General features: G+C 39.7%; 1 protein-coding gene across 1 annotated transcript; it reads right to left on the bottom strand.

Annotated features, from left to right (window-relative positions):
• Positions 1–1,336: 1,336 nt before the first annotated feature.
• On the bottom strand, positions 1,337–18,929 carry LOC124625757 (prisilkin-39-like). The gene is made up of 3 exons (XM_047149196.1): positions 18,873–18,929; positions 12,418–12,619; positions 1,337–1,574 (listed from the first exon to the last, which is right to left on the bottom strand). The coding sequence occupies exons 1-3, from the start codon at positions 18,888–18,890 to the stop codon at positions 1,417–1,419; spliced, it is 378 nt and encodes a 125-aa protein (XP_047005152.1). The 5' UTR covers positions 18,891–18,929; the 3' UTR covers positions 1,337–1,416.
• Positions 18,930–20,447: the final 1,518 nt, after the last annotated feature.

Here is a 20,447-nt window from a genome sequence, read left to right as displayed (position 1 = left end):
AATCATATTCACTTCAGTCATCTGATGGCCGAACATGTTTACCCTATAATGCCCAGAATGGGTAGAGCGGATTTGGCCTCTAATGTTGTGCAAGATGTTAACTTTGACTAGACACCACGTATAACGTGCGAAATTCAGCTTATGAGTCATCACCATTACTATAAAAATTATTATTTTATAAAAGTCTGTTAGTCTATTCTAATGTTTGTTCCTTGTACGATAGATCCATCTGGTGATGCCGTAAAATTAATACACATCATAAGGAGCATAATGAAAATAATTTTGCGATCAAGACAAGAGTATATTATTGTACCAAACATGGTCGCAGGCCCAATGAAAGGCTTTATGTCCAGTAGTGAAAAGTTTAAATGATTCGTTGGTAGGTAGCGCATACAGCTTTGGTCCCCCTGTGTTAACAGACGAGATTCCAGCCATCAAGTTAAACTGAAATAAATCTTCCAGTCATGAAAACAGCGTATAAACACTAGAAAGAGTTAGCGCCTATATAAGAATAATGGGGAAAAAGGAAAGAAAAGGAAAAGAAACAGAAAACTCTTAAGTATGAAAATGAAAACATAATCAGAAAGCAAGAACTTAAAATCAGACTCGAAACACAATAGAAAAACCTATGAACAGAAAAACTTATAAATTCAACGTGATAAATGAAATTCTACTGCCTGAGCAATATTTGAAACTTTGTATTCAGTTATCACAAGCATTCGCCTCAGAAACTATCAAAATATTCAATTTCACTTACGGTTTCTTCCTATTTTCCTTCTGACTGGCCTATTAGCTACCAAATTTTAACCAGTGACAGCAGGCTACCATTGAAAAACCTCACGGATGTTATTGTGTGTTTCCGTTTATTTCTAAAATGCCTTCTGTTATATAGCAAAATGATACTGTTTTGCATTCACTGTTCTGAAGAACAGCTGTAAAAGACCTCAGCACCAGGGGAGAAATGATGAATCGAAAAGGAAATACAAGAGGAAGATGACAGCCCAAGAACCTGGAAAAGCCAATTGTTACTGACAGTTGCTGTAAATAGTTGGAGCCTATATAGTGTATTTAATGGTCTTATACGACGATTATGGAATGAAAGTAACCTTTCGTTTGTTGAACGTGTACCCCTGCCTCTCTTCATGCGAAATATAAGCTGCAAAACTAGATTAATTTTGTAATACTTCATATTCAATTTAAAGGTAATTTTCTTTAGCCTACTTTAACTGCTGTAATAACTAACAATAACAGGTTAATTTTCATATTTTAAGTGAAACAAATATCAGATTCTGTGATTTAATTTATTGATCTATAGTATTATACAAATGGCCTGTATAACATTTCACTCGTTAAGAGGCTGCAGTTGGCTGACATGTGTGAGCACTTTACAGACACAGTAACACTCCAGTGGTCATTTCACAAGTAATATCTACCATAGCCACCATAGCCACGATAGCCACCGTATCCACCATATCCATCATAACCACCATAGCCACCGTAGGACCCATATCCACCATAGATACCGTAGTCGTAGTCTCTCAGTCCATCATAGCGCCCATAGTACCTCGGATAGTCTGCAACACAAACACGATACTGGAGAGCGGTGGACATTCACAAGATAACAAAAATCATATTCCCTTTGGTTGTAGACCACAGGAACAAAAGTTGACTGTTACACATTTGTTATAAGTTGGAGGACACAAAGTTTTTCATAGTCTATCGTTTTAGGTAAACCCTGATTTGGGTCCAAACAAATGGCCACAATCGATCCTTTCGCCATTCAGTGTTTGTAATTTGATATTCACAACTTACACTGTCCTTTTATTATTATTGTTACTTATTATTACTGCAGTAGAGTGGTAGCAGTTAGCTGTCAGTTGATGGCATGACATGGCTCCTGCCCGTTAAGTAATAATATAAGATATAAGCACAAATATAAACAAACAACAGTAATTGTTGCCAGCTGTTTTGTGTAAATTCCAAATTTACTTACTAGCATAAGAGTGCTATCATTTCAACCTCCTATATATGGAGAATATAACGTAACGTATTATAAGTACTTCATAATATATTTATTATATGTGTAAAATGAAACATGTGTCATAAGTTATAGGGAGAATATAACATAATGTATTATAAGTACTACATAATATATTTATTATATGTGTAAAAAGAAACATGCGTCATAAATTAAAGAAGCAAAACGCTTATGGCCAAAAAACAAACTACCTTTCATTTACATAAATGGGACATACCTCCATGAATTAATTTTTACTTTCGTATTTTTTTAACTGCGTCTTCAGGTTTATAGGTAAATAAGTTATCATTTTCTATTTTCAAATCAACAAAGTTTCACCTATTTGTTAGGAATGTACATCCCACATAAGCGATTGGTGATCTTTAGATATTTACTACAGTCAACAAAAACCATAATCCGTTGTTGCTGCTCTTCATATTTGAACGCCAGCACACTTCCTGTCTTCTGCCACCCATTCGATAGCAAGTTAACTGGTAGACTACATACGTTTCTAGCATCTGATTCTTAGTTTTCAATTCGCTCACTTAATTTGTGACATCATTCAGTAGCACAACATATCAGATGTTCTTTTCTAGAGTTTTCTCATAGTCCACGTTCTGTTCATTTTTTGCTTATACCAACGTATGTTGTATTACGATAATTATGTATAGTATTGATTACTAAATGGAAAAAGTGTTTCACTTCTATAATTGTATCTGACAGTTTTAATTTTTAGAATTTACCTGCTCACGTAACTACCACTCACGACGATCACGAGGACTTTCATCTTTGTTTGTTCGCTGTTGGCTCATCTACTGACCTAAATAGCCCACGCATTTCAAGGAACAGTTCATATAAATGTTTTCTATTTGTTGTGTAGGTGAGGGGTGGTCAACGACGAGGCTGTCAGTGTTTTACTTGTTGTCTAAAAGTCTGCGACATCAGCGAACTTTTGTGGTGCTACCTGCATGTTGTCCTGAATTAAATTGGTTCAACTGCTGACCTAAATAGCCCACGCATTTCAAGGAACAGTTCATATAAATATTTTCTATTTGTTGTGTAGGTGAGGGGCGGCCAACGACGAGGCTGTCAGTGTTTTACTTGTTGTCTAAAAGTCTGCGACATCAGCGAACTTTTGTGGTGCTTTTTACAGGTTGTCCAGAATTAAAGTTCCACTGGCAAAACGCTGTAGAAATAGGATCGCTGCTCAGAATGATGTCAAATTTGAATATTATATTATTGACGCTGGGGGAAACGTCATGGAAAAAAATCAGGAATATTTTACGAATAGATGGTGCTGTGAGCTTCAGAACATGCATACGAAAAGACATACGGGTGTTTTTCAATTTGCATCCGAGATGCCCAACGTGACTGACTCCATAGAAGATCCCGCGCTACTGGTAAAGCTCTTTTACAAGAATGATGACTGTGCGCCAGTATCCCTACAGATTATCCGACCACTGAAGGGTGTGAAAAAGGGCATTGGTCCGACGTGTCGTAAGGGTCTGGAGAAAATGGTTACAAAATTGGAATAGACAGGTTCTTGCGAAAGGCAATGTGGTAGATGGAGGGAAGCACTCGATCTGACATCTGTCGACGGTATGGTTACAGCACTGCGGGATGGATCGAGAGGTGGCGTGCGAACTAACAGAGCACGGGTAATTGCCCTAAAGTTGTACAAGTCTGTGAGCACGCCGCATAAAAGTCTACGAAACATCTTGCACTGTTGTCCATACAAAATCACCCATGTTCAGGAGTTGTTCCCTGCTGACCTGTCAGCAATACAAACGTTCGCGCTGGATTTTCTGGCTCACAAGGAAGGGAACAATGAATGAACATGGAACATCCTGTGGACAGACGAAGCCCATTTCCATCTTCAAAGACATGTCAACAGGCAGAACTGCACAACATGGGTCACGGAAAATCGTATATCAAGTGGTACCACTTCATTCTGAAAAGGTGACTGTAAGGTGTGGGTTGATGCCACCGTTTATCTTAGTGCAGTATTATTTTCTAGGAGATGTGTCCTGCGGGTCCAATTACCGGTAAACGAAAAAGCGTACCAACGTCATGTGGGGGTAGGATACTTTTTATGCAAGATGGCGCTTCTTCGCACATTGCACAACCGTTTTAATACCTATAAAAGTGCTAGAATTATAAGCCGTCATTTCGCTGTAGCCTTGCCGTCCAGATCACCTGGTCTTAATCCGTCCGATTTCTCGCCGTGAGCTTATCTGAAAGATGTGTTCAGTGCTCAGGTTACGAGCGTAGCTTAACAGAGGCACGCATTACGCAAAGCATTTCGGACGTGATTCCCGAGACGCTTGTACGTGTCGTGCGACATGTGTCAGGAAATGGTGGACAGAATGTTGGACATGCCTTCACCAGTGTCACGACAATTACAAAATGATGTCATTTTGCTTTTTATGTGGTTCTTGGCAGCAGACCAATTACAAATCGATATCATTTTGCTTTTTATGCTGTTTTTAGCTTCAGGACAGTTAGAAACCAATTTTTGGCATCGGGTGTGGTGCGACCATGCCGTGATGTGTAGGCTCACCTGACTGATAGTGTCACGACCGCTGAGTGCCGAACTTGTGCAGTCATGCACATAGAGATGGGGGATGCGCTCTTGAACTAATTCATAGAGTTGAATCTTTCAAAGGAGTGAACAATCAGTGATTCAGAAAAAAAGAACGGTAGCTCCAAACGTTTCCCACGGCAGAGAGAGAGAGAGAGAGAGAGAGAGAGAGAGACGGAGCATATCAGCAGCGCCTCTGCTGGTCAGAGCACAGTGCACGCCACACAACACAGCCAGCGCCGGCCTCTGCCCTGCTTCTACCTTGGCTGCCTGCATTGTGCAGTGCCCCATTGGATTTTGTGTTTCACATATGCCGTGCCGTCCATGTGCGTCGTCTGCCGCGCGCAGTGTCTGGCGCAGCTTAACTTCGCATCGCACTCTGTCGGCGATCATGTCAGTCGCACGTCCTGCCCTCTGGGCAGTTGATGCGAGCAACAGGACAGAGAGCCACGTAGCGGATAACATAGGAATTACTTGCAACAACCTGCTCGCAAGGGAACGGACGATTTGTTTCGGAGCGGGTGAGTTCACCGCTCCCCCCACCCTCGGAACTCGCCCGCTCAACGCTCGCCCCACCGTCTCGACTCTAGCCAGAGCGTTGAGCAAAGCGACTCAGGTGTCACTCTGGTCTCTGCGGTCTCAGCTCACGCAGTAATACAGCTCGCGGCTCGACCCGCTCGACTCAGCGCCTCTGCATCGGAGTTCGTCCCTACTGGATATTGTTCTTCGTAGTAATACCGCTATGCATATTACATTATTATGTTATGTATACATCAATTGTTTTTATTTTATTTTTATTTGTTTAAACTGATTAGATTAGGTTCCTGATGACTCCTCTTACTATAGGATTTTTATTATGGAAACTCGAATTTACGCTTTAATTACGAGCGAACCGATAAACGTATCGCAAAATGTGATACACCAATATTTTCCTTGTTTTATTCTGCGTAAGGCTATATGCAGCACTTTCGTTTTACAGTCGAATTTATATTTTTTTTTCTTATTCTGGTACGGATTTTGCGATTTTAGGCGTCTTCGGAAGGAAACGTTCACTTTAAAAATATATGGCTTGCGATGAATTTGTATGAGGTTAATGAAATTTTAATACATTATAGCCAAATATATTTTTAATGTAAATCTCAAGTTACAACATTTTCCGATCACCCAAAAAACCACGATAGTGCAAAATAAATCAATAATCAAAAACTTTGTCATATCGTGGAAATTTCAATAAACAATACAAAATTCTTACTCATTATCTGTGTTACTTAAAAATAGGATCAAATAAGATCAAAATACAGGTGTAGTACTGGAATAAACCAAGTTTAAAGGACAATGTGCCTTCCATTTATTTTCTATTGTAAATGAGTGGTGAGTCATGAAAAAGAGCTAATTCATTTCAGGGAGTGAACAGTTCTGATCCAATCTCTGAAAAGAACAGTTTTGCCCATCTCTACATGCACATTGAACCATACTCATGGTGTAATGTGGAATTCAAACCATAGCTGACATATTGCGATTCATCTGCTTTCTGTAGCCGAGTTCATTTAGATTAAGATGCTTAGATCACCGGCTGTTGGTAAAATTTATATTACTTTGTGTTTTGTTCTCTGGCGTTTCCTCTTGCGTCTATAACATGCTATTCAAATTTGACGTCCTCCTGAGCAGTGGCTCTCTTTCTATAGCATTTTTTAACTGGAACTTTAATCATGGGCTCCATATGTTCCCATTCCACTTTCATCCTTCTTCTGAAATTCTTTCACATTCTTTATTCCATCTTCGAAGTATATATCTTAAATAATATTCGGCATAGTGAGATCGTGCGTTACCTGCAAAGTGGCATTGATTTTATAATTTCATAACTTCAGTAGGTTTGTAGATTGTTAAGCTATTTCTTCAAATCCACTCATTTAGTCGTGATGTGGTTCGTCTTATACTACCTTACTTTTTGCTAAGGCTTTCTCTAGGTCCTTTCACTGAGGGTATCATTATTTATCTTTATTGTTCCTCCCATTGCTTTCGTAGTCAGAATACATCATTTGGGACTCTTTTTCTGAAATCAAATTACTCTTCGGCAAGCAAATATTTAGTTATTACATTTAGAAGCATCAGTGCAGGTTTGATAACACATTTGTGAGCATATGCCTTTATCAGTATTGTAATTATAGTTTCCTGAGACTATAAGTCCTCTATTGAGTATATTATTAACATCAAGTCACACAGGTTACTAGTTCCATTACATTCAATAATTATAGTGTCTCACGAGGTGCGTCCTCAGCTCTTATTGAGTTGTTTGAGGTCCTGATGCTTCAGTGCTCCGGCAAACTGTGTACAGATGTATGGATTACCTACGTATGCCTTCCACTTGTACACACTTCTATCCCCTTTTTAATTTTGGACAGATCTTTTCACCGTACAGATACCCAGTATAATCATGTAACCAATATTCTTTTTTGCTACTTATACGTTCTGTTCAGCCTGTATTTTATTGCACCTACGCATCTATATCTTTATTCCACGAAACAAGCGACGGAGCATATCATTAGTCTACTATTTTACCAATTTTTACTCCATTTATAGGGTATATGGTATGTGCTAGTTGATATGAACCTGAATTTCTCTTATTCTATCGAATGCCCTAACGAAGGGGAGGAACTAATAGGTTTCTTGTCGTGACTTAGAGGATACGCTATTGAAAGGTTAAGAGCGGATCATTGCGTGACGCACAATGCCTTTCTCGTATACATGTTGGCAACGATGAAACGGAAATTATTGAATTATTCGGAATAATTGTTATTTGGTGGAATTGTTTATGTCCAGCTCTAGCCTAGTGATGTTCGTAGCTCTCTTCCTGTATGTGCTTAGTCTTCTTCCGAATCACCTAATTCTAGACGACTATTCCTTCCTCCTCCAGCAAAACATTGGTGTGAATTGTGTCCCTGTATCATTACCTATTTAGTCTCTTTCAAGAATCGTACCTAAAAGTCAGAAATGAGTCTATAATGTAAGTTCATACAAGGAAGGAAAAACTGCTATCCATCAGCGATCCTCGCTCATCTATTGGATGAAGTTTCTTGTACCCAGAAAACGATTCAGTCACATTTACCGTGACTATATCCTTTACTTTATATAAATGGTTAAAACTTGTAACACAAAGGTTGCTTTCTAACAATGGTCTTTCAGAGAACGCTAGCGTCATAGTTCAGATGAATCGGAAACGTTGCCTAGTAAGTTGCCTCGGGTAAATTTCAATTTTTGCTGTGGAGTTGAGAAAACTGGCATATTAACGTAAGTCAGATCACCATACGGTAATGCTCCTCCTGTCACACAGTGTTTAATACTAGCAGCTTTTCGGAAAACCATCAATATGAATTTCAGACTACAACACGCGACTCTTAAACCTTGTTTAGAAAACCAAGTCCTAAATTAATAACAACGAGAAAATGGCAAACTGTCACATCTGAGGCACAGGGTGGAGATACATGATATTGCGCCGACTTACAAACCAGACTCCTTCTCGTGAATTCCACAAGGGCAGATATCGTTCACAGATTCGGATGGCATAGGGAATACCCTTCTCTTACCAGGTACTGCTCACAGCTGATGCTAATAATCAGACAGAATATAATCTTTAAAACTGGTCATTGTAGTCACATTTGAGATTTTGTAGTAACATAAGGATTTTCTACGGAAAGTAGATATTTTCGTGAGTGAAGGACAATAAAAAGTAGCCCCCTTCTTACAGCGCAAAACGAACACAAATTTACAAAAAAAAAAAAAACTTATCAAAGGATCGTTCAGATGATTCTGGCTGAAACTATAGTGCAGTAGCCAATAGCTACAGTATTAATTTCACCGGCAGTAAAAAGTCATAGATAGAAACTGCTGAATTTTAGATAGCATTAGTTTTTGTCGAAATTAGTTGTAAATTATTAAAAATAGGAAAGACTCAACATATCAACAGCATTGTGAATGATAAATTACATACTTGCTGCAAATCTGTACTTTCTGTCTTTATTCCCTGCCACTCAAAAAAGTAATAATTCTAGTTATGATTATTCAAATTTCTTGAAAATTTGCAAATATTTCTTTCATGTGGCACACCTTAGTGACAGTAGTATTACAACAAAACTGTTAATGCTCTTGAATCATTGCGCAGTCAAGATGAAGTCATGTTGTTGCACTGACCATGGACGGCACGAAGGAATACCTTTTCTCGTTATGAAAACCTTTCGGCGGCGAGGATAAAATACAGATCGCTTTGTTAATATCAGAGATGGAGGAAGAGGAGGCAATGGGTTCCCGAATGACGAGTATTACTCAAAAAGAGTTTGAGAAAGGGCCCATTAACCTAAGTCTAGCACTTACTATCTCTAAAATCAGATTTATCTCGTCGTTCTACTTTATTTAGCTTTTGATGGGTGCCACATGTTAATTCCTTGCTCGCAAAGATTCCAGCGATTGGTAAGTAATACAACAAAGAAATAAAAGTGCTCTTCTCCTCTCATATTTATTTCTGTAGTAATGGTTTTGATTATTATTTTTAATCACAAAATATTTTTAATCACAAAATATATTAGTGGAATTTCTGAACTTATTTTAGTTTTTCATTATTACCTTTTTAGCGAAAGAAATGCTACCAGAAAGAAGATATCATTTTCGGCATAATAATAGTCTTTCTTTTTATTGAAGCAGATATCAATAATTTCGCACAAACGATGAGCTGAATGCATCCGACAACTAGTTTTACATTAAATCAGCGTTGCCATTAATTTTTGTGATAGGCATTAATTTGTGATCATTATACAGCATTGATATCCCATGATACATTCTTTGTCTACTTCAAATTTCGCATACTTGGCAATCTTTTTCATAACAATTCCTACGAGAGCCATAAATCTGTATTATAATGACGACATTTTTGCAATCAGATTGTAATATCTATTAAGAACTCTTCTTATTTACATCAAATGCACAATTATTTTCTACCTATACAGCAACTTTAAATGGTTTGCACACTTTGATGTGCATGTAGTTGTTATAAAACGTGAGTGACAGTTAAGCTCACTTGCTATAGTATTATGAAACACCATGTACAGCGTACCTAACAGCAAGTGTCACTAACTTGAAAATCGAGCTCAACGATGTACTAGCTTTCATGACTGTGTATAGAAAATGGCTATATAAGACGAAACTAAGAGCACATTGGAAAAATGATTGATCACCTACAGTCTACAGAAGACATCACGGTAACACTGAGTAGCTTCACCTCTAGCCTCAATTCGGCGAGCAAAATAATCCACAAATTTCTTCAGATTTGTCATATCCAACTGAAGCTACTCGTTCAAAATTACTTCCCATAGACAACACAGCTGCCAAGTTGCACGGGTGTTTACTCCTACGTTTCACCGTCTGTACCAAATTGTCCCACATGTTTTCTATGGGACTGAGATCAGACGATTTAGAGGGGCGATAGGGTGCCTCAGTGTTTGTCAAACCAGAAACCTATGTGTACCGCCCTGCGAATACTCCTGTTCTCGTTTTGGAAGAAGTTTGTGTCCGTATCATACTCATCATGAAACTGTACAGGGTAGGGCAACACGTTGTCGCTGAGAATGTGGTAATAAATATCCTGGTTCATGTTCAGGGTGAGTAGCATGTACCAAAGCCATGATACGAAACATATAGAACCAAATCCGCTCTGAACTGCAACCTCCACACGTTGCGGGTTAAACACCTCACGGGTCCGCCGGTGTAATTGTAACCCTGCATCATGTGAAAATTACCTGTTGAATGACACTACACGTCTCTAGCCAGCCAGAAATACCCCGACTCCAACTGCATGTCGCATCTACTCCCCTTCTCACAGTTCGCTCGAAAACTTAGTTGGAGCTGAAGTCATCACTGATAGCAGACATCACAGTTGCATTTGATACTGACTGGGATTGATAAAGCGTGACAATCGCTTCCAGTACCTGTTGGTTAGGATGTTTCAATGAACACTACACAACAGAAAAACGGACAATTTCATTCACGATGTGCTAATTGGTATACCGACACGCGATAGCTCTTTGCTACCATTATGTCACGTCTCGAAGTGTATCAATCTTTCTGCACTGGTTCCATAGAAACGACTGCAACATACAGACATCAAAAAGAGTTTTGTATCACCCCGGTTACCAGAACTTCCGAAGATAGACGCTGACTTCGGATATTATATCACAGACACAGTCCCTTTGACTGTTCAAATATGTCACTAAACGCGCCCAAAGATGTAAACAACCATGCATCAGCAGCGCCTATTAGACGGAGGGGGGTCCGACAGCCGATCAGTTCCAGTTATTCCACGAGAAAGGAAGTACATGGCTCTTGTTATCTGTAGTTCAGCCATGCCTAGACGGTCAATACCGCGGTTTGATCGCGTCTGCATTGCTACTTTGTGGCAGAAAGGGCTGTCAATAAGGGAAGTGTCCAGGCGTCTCGGAGTGAACCAAAGTGATGTTGTACAGACATGGAGGAGATACGGATAGACCGGAACTGTCGATGACATAGCTCGTTCAGGCTGCCAAAGGGCTACTACTGCAGTGGATGACAGCTACCTACGGATTAAGGCTGGTGGAACCCTGACAGAAATGCTATCATGCTGAATAATGCTTTTCGTGCACCCACAAGACGTAGTATTACGACCTAAACTGTGTGCAATAGGCTGCATGATGCGCAACTTCATCCCCAATGTCCACGGCGAGGTTCATCTTTACAACAGCGACACCATGCAGCGTGGTACAGATGGGCCCAACAACACGCCGAAGGGTCCGCTCAGGATTGGCATCACGTTTCTTCACCGATGAGTGCCTTCAAGCAGACAATCGTCGTAGACGTGTTTGGAGGTAACCCGGTCGGGCCGAACAGTCCAGCAAGTGCAGCAAGGTGGAGGTTCCCTGCTGTTTTGGGATGACATTATGCGGGACCGACGTATGCCGTTAGTGGTCATGGAAGGCGCCGTAACGGCTGTACGGTATGTGAATGCCGTCCCCCTACCAATAGTGCAACCATATCGGCAGCGTATTGGAGAGGCGTTCGTCTTCATGGGCGACAATTCGCGTCCCTATCGTGCACATCTTGTGAATGACTTCATCAGAATAACGACATCGCTCGACTGGAGTGGCCAGCATGTTCTCCAGACATGAATCCTATCGGACATACCTGGGATAGATTGAAAATGGCTGTTTATGGATGACGTGATCCATCAACCAGTCAGGGGATAGATTGAAAATGGCTGTTTATGGACGACGTGACCCATCAAAGGCATGCATCAATGCAAGAGGACGTGCTGTTGGTTGTTAGAGGTAAGAGTGTGTATAGCAATCTGGAACAACAATTCTGAAGGTCTCGCTCTATGGTGGTACAACATTCAATGTGTGGTTTTCATGGGCAATAGAAAGGGTGGAAATGACGTTTATGTTGATTTCTATTCCAATTTTCTGTACAGGTTCCGGAACTCGCGGAACCGGGGTGATGCAAAACCTTTTTGATGTGTGTACACACCACTTCACTGCAACGACCCGCATAATCTCTTGGATACCAGTTCTACCCCGTGTTCAGCGCTCTAATGCGAGCAGTGTACTCTTTTCAACGGATGATGAATATTTTGTCCCGTGTGGTTAGGTAGCTGTATATGACGTCACCAAGAAGACGTCTTAACAGCTATTGCCATCCGCGTGTGAACAAGTGATCTTAATGAGTGATTTTGGAAGCTAATTGCTAACCTACAGACCAGGCCGGTATTCTTGCTTTAGAAACACACTAGTTAGTAACTCACCTGCTGGAAGGTATGGCTGCGATGCATACGGGTATCTGTAGACGGAGCTGAAGGAGTGAGCGTAGAGCGGCCGGCGGTAGACGTAGCGCGCGGGCTGGCGGTAGGTGTAGTCGTAGTCGTAGTCGTAGCTGTCGTAGTAGGGCCTGGGCGCCAGCGAGGCGGCCGCGCCCGTGGCCAGCCACGCCAGCAGCACAACCGTGCACTACACAGATACAGACTGGAATGTGGGAGTCACCATCCATCACATCGCAATCACCAACAGAGCACACGTCACTGCTGAGAAAATCAGAGCGGCATTGAATGCCCATGTTTATTGCATATGCGAAGTGCAGTGAGACAACAGAATGCTGAACTGCATCAAAATAATATCGCAAGTTCTATTACTTTTTAAATTTTTATGCCCCGTCTTACGAAAATATCTTAATAGTGTAACTGGTTTCAACCAGCTAGTGCTCATCCTTACTTATTTTTGTACCCTTTCTACATGGGCCATCATCAATTATTTTGCAGCCAAAATAACAACATTTAAATATCAGTTTAGTGTCGTATTAACTAATCTAACTCCCTTACTTATTACTTCTTTAATAAGTTTCCTTTAATTTACGTCTATGGTCACAATCTTTTCTGTTTAACAGATCACTGGTTTCGGTCTTTAATGACCATCGTCAGATCTGTCTCATAAAAACAAAGTCCTAATGAACTGCAGCCATTGTGGCATAGACAACTGTTAAATGCGGAATCAGCACCAGCATCGTCAAATACATATATATAACATCACATGCGCGAGTCCTGTTGTCAGTGAAACTGATAACATGACTCGTGCATGTGCTGTGATTTATATAGGAAACTTATTACATATACGGGTCACTGTGTTTTTTCGCGACGATGTCGCATCTTGTGATATTACTTCTTTGTCAGTACTCATTCTCTTCAGTTCATCTTCGAAGTCCTTTGCCGTCTCTGGCAAAATCAGAAAGTCATTGGCAAAACCCTAAGTCTCAATTACTTCTCTCTCAACTTTAAGCTCCTTTCCAAATTTCTCCTTGTGGTTCTTGACAACTTGCTTAATGTATGATAGGGATAGAATATAACCTAGAGTCACACTCTTCTCAACCATTCCTTCCCTTGCATGTCCTTCTAATCTTATGACTACAGTCTAGTGACTTTATAAGTAGTAGATAATCTTACCTGTATCTGTTATTCGTGCTACCTTCACAATTTTAACAAGTGTAATTCAGTCAGCATTGCCAAAAGTTTTTTCTGAAACTACAATTCCTATAAACATAGGTTTACCTTCTACTAAGACATCAGAGGGTCAGTACTGCACAACATGTTCCTAATTATCTCGGGAAACCAAAGTGACATTCCCAGAGATCGGCTAATGCCAATCTTTCCATTCTTCTAAAAGTAGTTCATGTCACTATTTTGCAACCATAACTTACTTAAATGATCGTGAGATAATATTCCCAATTATTGACAATTCCATTCAACTATAACTATTACATTCTTATCTTTTTGCTTTTGAGACCTGTCTGACACAATCTCATCTTTGCCACTGACATAGGAGACATAAAAAGGAAACAAACCCACACAGAAACCAACAAGTACACTCAAACACAAAAATAAGCCGAAACACATGTACTAATTCTACCAACACTACACAAACTGCACAGACGGCAAACTTGATGACGAACCAACACAGTCATTAGAGAACGATTTTAAAAAAGGCCGAACTCCACAGTAAATGAATATTACATTGCGTAGAAAATCTAATTATTGGAAGTAAGAACATACTGTCTCAGCAAAAGAGAAAGGATTCAAACACCATAAACATAAATCTAACAATATAATTATTTGGCAAAGTTATTTAAAACACCATAGATGTAAGTTAAGAACACATTAAAACAAAAGATATCCACAATATGTAAAACTCTACAAACCATTAGAGGAAAAACATGCAGAAAAACACACTCACACCAAAGATGCACCAGGGGAATACGGTGGTTCTCGTGAGTAAACAACGGTACATTGAAAAAAAAAAGCAGAGAAAAATTCATTACACAGAATGAAATAACAAAAACTAAGTAAAATCCGACAAAACGTACTTGGTGACAGTCAAAGAGCTCACATATGCAGCATAAAACTTAGTGCTCCGAAAGTACACACACCTAAAAATTTACAAAATGAGCACACCCATGAGAAGGGGCAAAATTACAGAAAAGCTTGCACATAGACCCCTGCACCACATACCTTTGATGTACACTCAAGACTGAAAGATGCAGAATAAAGAATCTGTGAAAGTACAGAGGAACTAAAAACCACATAAAAGACAGATATATTCTGCATATAGCAATATAGCTCTCATCTAGTATAGAAGACTCCTATCACACAACTCGCCTCAAACGAGCGATTACAAAAGAAGTACTGACTTAGTTTATCACAGTCAGTTACCACAGGAACACACCTCAGAAATACACTGTCCTACACTTTATTAAGAGCAGAATTACTTTGAAAGTAATAAAAATTTCTGCTTGTAAGAGGAAGGATTGCTAATGGGGGGAATTTCAGGAGAGTTAGTAAATATCTTCATAAAAAAGAGAGTAAAACATATTTCAGAAAATATTTTGAAGAATATGTTGCCTAGAATGGTAACATAAGGACATGGATTACATCCTCTGCTTGACAGATGAACCATAACTGCAAACAGGCCAACTAAAATATATAAACTTACTACACCACAACATAATGTCTGCATCAGAAAAAGACCTAGTAGGACAAAGAAACTTCCTAGATATAGCTATCAAAAATAAAAATTACCAACATTCATTCATTATTTACAGGAATACCAGCACAACAGACATAGTACTACACGAAACATCAGACCACTCACAAAGCAGCTGTTAAAATCTCTACAGATTAAACATTGTACCACTAGATGAGCAAAATTACAATGATGAGCACAATTACAACAAGCAGCTAGACATAATAAGTCTGACAGAAAACAAAAAAGGATACCATGAACTCTGGTTAAAAATTGAAAAACATAATCCGTGAAGATATTAAAGTAAAACAAGTACTGTAAAGCTAAACATCATATGTAACTAGGGTCCCACAACACTTACCACAGGCACGCCAACCAAAAATACTGCAGCCACACAACAAGAACACAACACCAAAGGTCCACAGGCAATCTAATAAACACTTACATATGCAAGTAATCCAACAAAAATGATAACATCCTGAAGAAATAAGAAATAATACTAGACTACCAAAGCAATAACTCTATCCCACGTTTATCCTCTACGATGTAACAACTGTGTTTAGAACAGACTAGTAGAAAATTTGAAGTAAGTTGTAAAGAGTATAAAAGGCTATGAAATTATGACACCAGCCATTTAACATTCGCAGAACACTTCCAACAAGAAAATCACCATTCTATCGAAATAGTAACTGACATGAAAATAATCAGATTCGCTAACAAAATACAAAATTACAAGAACATTTCCAAATTGAAAGGCAGTCATATAGTAAACGGCGAAACAGACATTAGTAACCGTACACCATTAAAATGGTAAAAAAACAGTAGATATACAGCAAAAACCTGTTCTAGCCACCAAAAAAACGTTATCACCTACAGTACGTTCAGGAGACATATCTACTCATGAACATCCTCCCCACTAACATAATGAGCTTTTATGATATAATAATTGCAGCACAGTCGTACACGCAAATACGCACATGCAGACACACACAAATACAAGTTGAACATATCATTTCCCCTCTATACACCCTCACACAAAGAAAGAGATGTATATGTTCACACCGACCCATAGATACACAGAAGTTGGCATATGATAAATCCCCCATTACCCCTTTGCAAACTCCCACACACAGAAGAAATAAAAAATTAAATGAAAAACTTGCCAGCCGTGAGTAGGACTCAAGAACACACTCTCTGAGAGTGTTGTTCAAACGTAATTACGTATGTATACAACTGATTCATTCTGGGAACGGAATATCTTGATTTTTGCCTGTTATCGACATTGATATGGCAACATATTGGTCCAGGGAACCGTAAATCCTTCGAGAATGTTTTAATTTTAAGTTTGAAGTCGAACAACAAAAGACAAAAGAGATATTTTTTCGTTTGATGTAATTACGAGTTAATAATTCTCTGTTTTTTTCCCCTTTACTTGTACTGTGAAACCTTGTTTCTTCCAATTTCATGATTCTAGATCAACGAGAAGTACCATATAGGTTTTAATGAGTATCAAAATATATGCCGTAAATGATCGTATTGACTGCGTTGATTTAGAAGCTCACATTTATTACAATGCCAAGGAATCGTACACCATGGAATGTGAGATAAATTTCAGTTTGATATGTCTACCGTTCCTGATAAAAAGGGTTTTTAACAAGCGGGCAGGCAGACAAAGACATGAATAACAAAAGTGATCCTACAAGGATGAAAGTGTGGAACCCTAAAATGCATAATAAAAAATACACCCACCCATACACACACACACACACACACACACACACACACACACACACACACACACACAGAGAGAGAGAGAGAGAGAGAGAGAGAGAGAGAGAGAGAGAGAGAGAGAGACACTGTCGGACACACAGGGACACACCGATAAGTAGTAGATTCGACAATAAACTTATAGCAAATACACAACAGCTAAGCAAAGACTATGGCATTCCTCTCAGTCGAAACAAATCAGTGCCCTTAAACACGAGGTGAAAACGGATACATAAAAAATGTAAACGAAAAAATATTGCGGTTGGAATGCAGAGTGACAAACATCGAATGTCTAACAGAAAACATGGGAATTTTGTGGCAGTCAAAACTCATGAGTATTAAGAAAAGGAACTATTTGTGATCTCGTTGAACTGGTGTGTAAACAAAACCACAGTTGTTATAATGATCGCAGTTTATCTTGTAAATAAAGCAAAACGTGTTGTGTCCAAATAAAATTTTAGACAGTATAGAATTAAATTCTCTTGAAGTCTGAGAAACTTATAAGCTTATATTTTCCTTCCCTTTTGGATGTTGCTCTGTTTTCCTCTTGCAGTATATACAGGATGATTCAAAATTCCTATTACAGAATACTTGAGGTTGTAGAGGGGACAGTAGATGAAGATTTGGTAAGGAACCATGTCCGGAAATGTGAAATAAGTTTGAGGGCCGAATCACTTTCAAATCTCCCGCTTCACGGTACGAACACAGCCGAGAATAATAGATCTGACCTGCGTCCTGCAGCAGAGCACTGCGTGGGCAATGTTTCGAGTAGGCCTACTTGTCCTCGGGTTCTCTTCTACGTGGAGAAGGATATCCTCGTCAAAGTCAAGAATGCAGCGAGTCCGTGGAGCAGCACAGTCAACCCTCCTAGTTGAAAACGTTCTAGTTTCTCGCAGCCGTTGTTCTAGTCGGACGAAGATGCTACGTGATGTGTTGATTACAACAATGTTATAGTCGGATGAAGGTGTTACGTGATGTCTTGAGCTTTTGTGCGTACCGTAAAGCGGAGGATTCGAAAGGGATTCAATCTTCAGACTTATTTTACATTTAAACAGTACACTTCCAGACATGAGTTCCTAATCAAAACCACATCTACAACCCTTAGAAGCCTGTAATGGGAATTTTAAGTCATCCTGTATATTTACTTCGACGAATAGGTCTATCTGCTACGTGACATACTCTAGGACTGACACTCCAGAGAGAAGGAACCACAAAGAGTCACCGCTGAAAGACCGGCATACAGTGAAGCTGACACGAAAGTAGGTACAGATTTGTGGTACTCAACCGAGTTGTTGATTTCATTTTTCAGGTGCTGCAGAGCCACGGAATCGACAGCTCATCTGAACACTCGAATGAACACGAGTACTGCCATGGTGCTAAAACAACCTGACACATCACAGAATGTGCCCGTTGGCAAAACTGAGCTACCCCAAGCTACAAGAAGTTCTTAGCTGGTTCAGAGTTGAATCTGGGAAAAGTTGTATTGAATGCACATTCACCTGCGTGTAAAGCAGGTGCCACTCACTACATGTGAGATTAAGGCCTGGTTCTAAGAAGAAGTCTCTGCCAGCTCTTCCGAAACTCAGGTCTCTAGAAACTGCAACTTGGGCCCTGACGTGAACCTTGGCCTGTGTTTAATGTTTAAGACAATGCGGAAAACAACACAGAGCAGACGTCAGCATCCTGCTATCACGGAAGGGGTGAGGGGGGGAGGGGTAGCTATTATTTGGACTGAATGGCGGCGACATACAACTAAGTGGCCCTAGAACATGAGGTCATTTGTGTAACAGCAGAGCAGACCGCAAAATTTCCTTGCTGTAAGTAGACAATGCAGTTAAATATTTTCGTATTATTAGTCTACTTGATCTAGCATCTAACTTCTTCCATACTGACCATCACACACTGACTGTAAGCGAATGATACTTACGAGAATCCCTGACGCCATGACGATCACAAGAGAATTCTTTCGCGAAAGAGGCGTGCAGCAGCCTATATACGGGTCACGGTAGCGCGCCCTTGGTGGCGTTTTATAGCGGCTTGTTCACAGCGACCGGATGCGAACCGCCACGCGCTGGGGGCGACCTTCCAAGTAGAACAGCAGCTACCAGGGAACTCTCACGCACGGTCACTCCAGTGGGATGCTGCCAACGTAACAGCACAAGACAGTACGTAAACCCACGTGCACGCTTAAGATGACGACCCCGCAAAGGAACCAGACAGTCACCTTTTTACAGAGCTCCGAAATACGGTTTCTGTAAACTATTGACATATACCGCTTCTATTTGGTCACATAAACACTCGAATATCGATTCCATAAATACGATTCTCACTGCCAGATTTGAGCTCCCTATGTAAGGATTACCAGATCTACCGAGGACCAAGTTCTATATGAGGTGGACATTCGTTGCTCATTCTCATTTTCAGAGCACGGCTAAAGATTGCAGTGCGCATGCGTTTTTCAGAGGGTCGAATTCGAGAGAATGAGCCCCCAGTTTGCGTCAGAAGGGAGATAAGCAGAATCTTGGACGAAACAAAATGATATTGAATACTAGTCAATACTAAAAGTGAGTTAAATGTTGACAAGTGGTAAGAAGTGGAAATGCTATAGGAGGAAGAATATTAACCAATTATTAAAAAAATTTAGGGGAAATAACAGCAATAAGATGTCATTAAAGAAAACGAAAGGTGTTTGTGTGTGTGGAAGGCGGGAGAGTGGCGTGGGGGACAGAGGTGAAAAAGCAAGTACTATATGAATGATATAAATAATGATGCGCTGCAATACATATGTATTTTTTCGTGCTTAGCAGGATGCATTTCGAGAATTTATCCTCATTGTCAAATGCAAATATTTGTATAAAATTTTTCTTTGATATTTGCATGTGCGCAGTTACGCCTCTATTGCACCATATCCATATTTTTGAGGCTATACTGCAATCAGAAAACAAATCTTGAGACTATTTTACCTGATAATGTTAGGAAATAATATTTTTTATGGCTACCGACTGGTACTGTGACTCCTTCATAGTTGTCCAGTTTTGCAGTATCTGTTGCATTCGTTGCTACCACTACGAGCTATTTCCAAAAACGAGAGGTGCAGGCATGTTCTTATCGATAACCGGAACAATAGGAGACATTTTCGGAAACCCACTAAAACACAAAATATTTAGCAGCCAGGGACCTTACTTGGAAAAAAAATAGTATATAAAAACATGTATATGATACCTTAATTTTAGTCAAATGTGACACCTGTGACACCACTAACATAAATTTGTTCAGTACTGTACGCAAGAAAATAAACTTCTCCGCTGAATACCAGAAAAATGATATCGTTAGTTTGGTAGATTTGTGCACAGAAAATGACACAGGCACAATTTCGAGATCTTTAGAAGAATTGCAGCTTCGAGCATCACATTTCCTGCCACATCATGTTACTCAGATATGCATAAGGAAACTGCATATAAAACGATGGTACACGACAAGGAGAAGGAATTTGACATCATAA

Source organism: Schistocerca americana, chromosome 8 (assembly GCF_021461395.2).
Source record: "Schistocerca americana isolate TAMUIC-IGC-003095 chromosome 8, iqSchAmer2.1, whole genome shotgun sequence".
In the NCBI taxonomy this organism is placed as follows: domain Eukaryota; kingdom Metazoa; phylum Arthropoda; class Insecta; order Orthoptera; family Acrididae; genus Schistocerca; species Schistocerca americana.
The sequence above is the reverse complement of the archived record's forward strand: the minus strand, read 5'-3'. Positions and strand labels throughout refer to the sequence as shown.

Bases quoted from the DNA above. Each gene is read 5' to 3' on its own strand.
- LOC124625757 (XM_047149196.1), bottom strand. The intron at 1,575-12,417 runs GTGAGTTACTAA...TTTGTGTTGCAG, and splicing joins GCAGCCATACCTTCCAGCAG to ACTATCCGAGGTACTATGGG.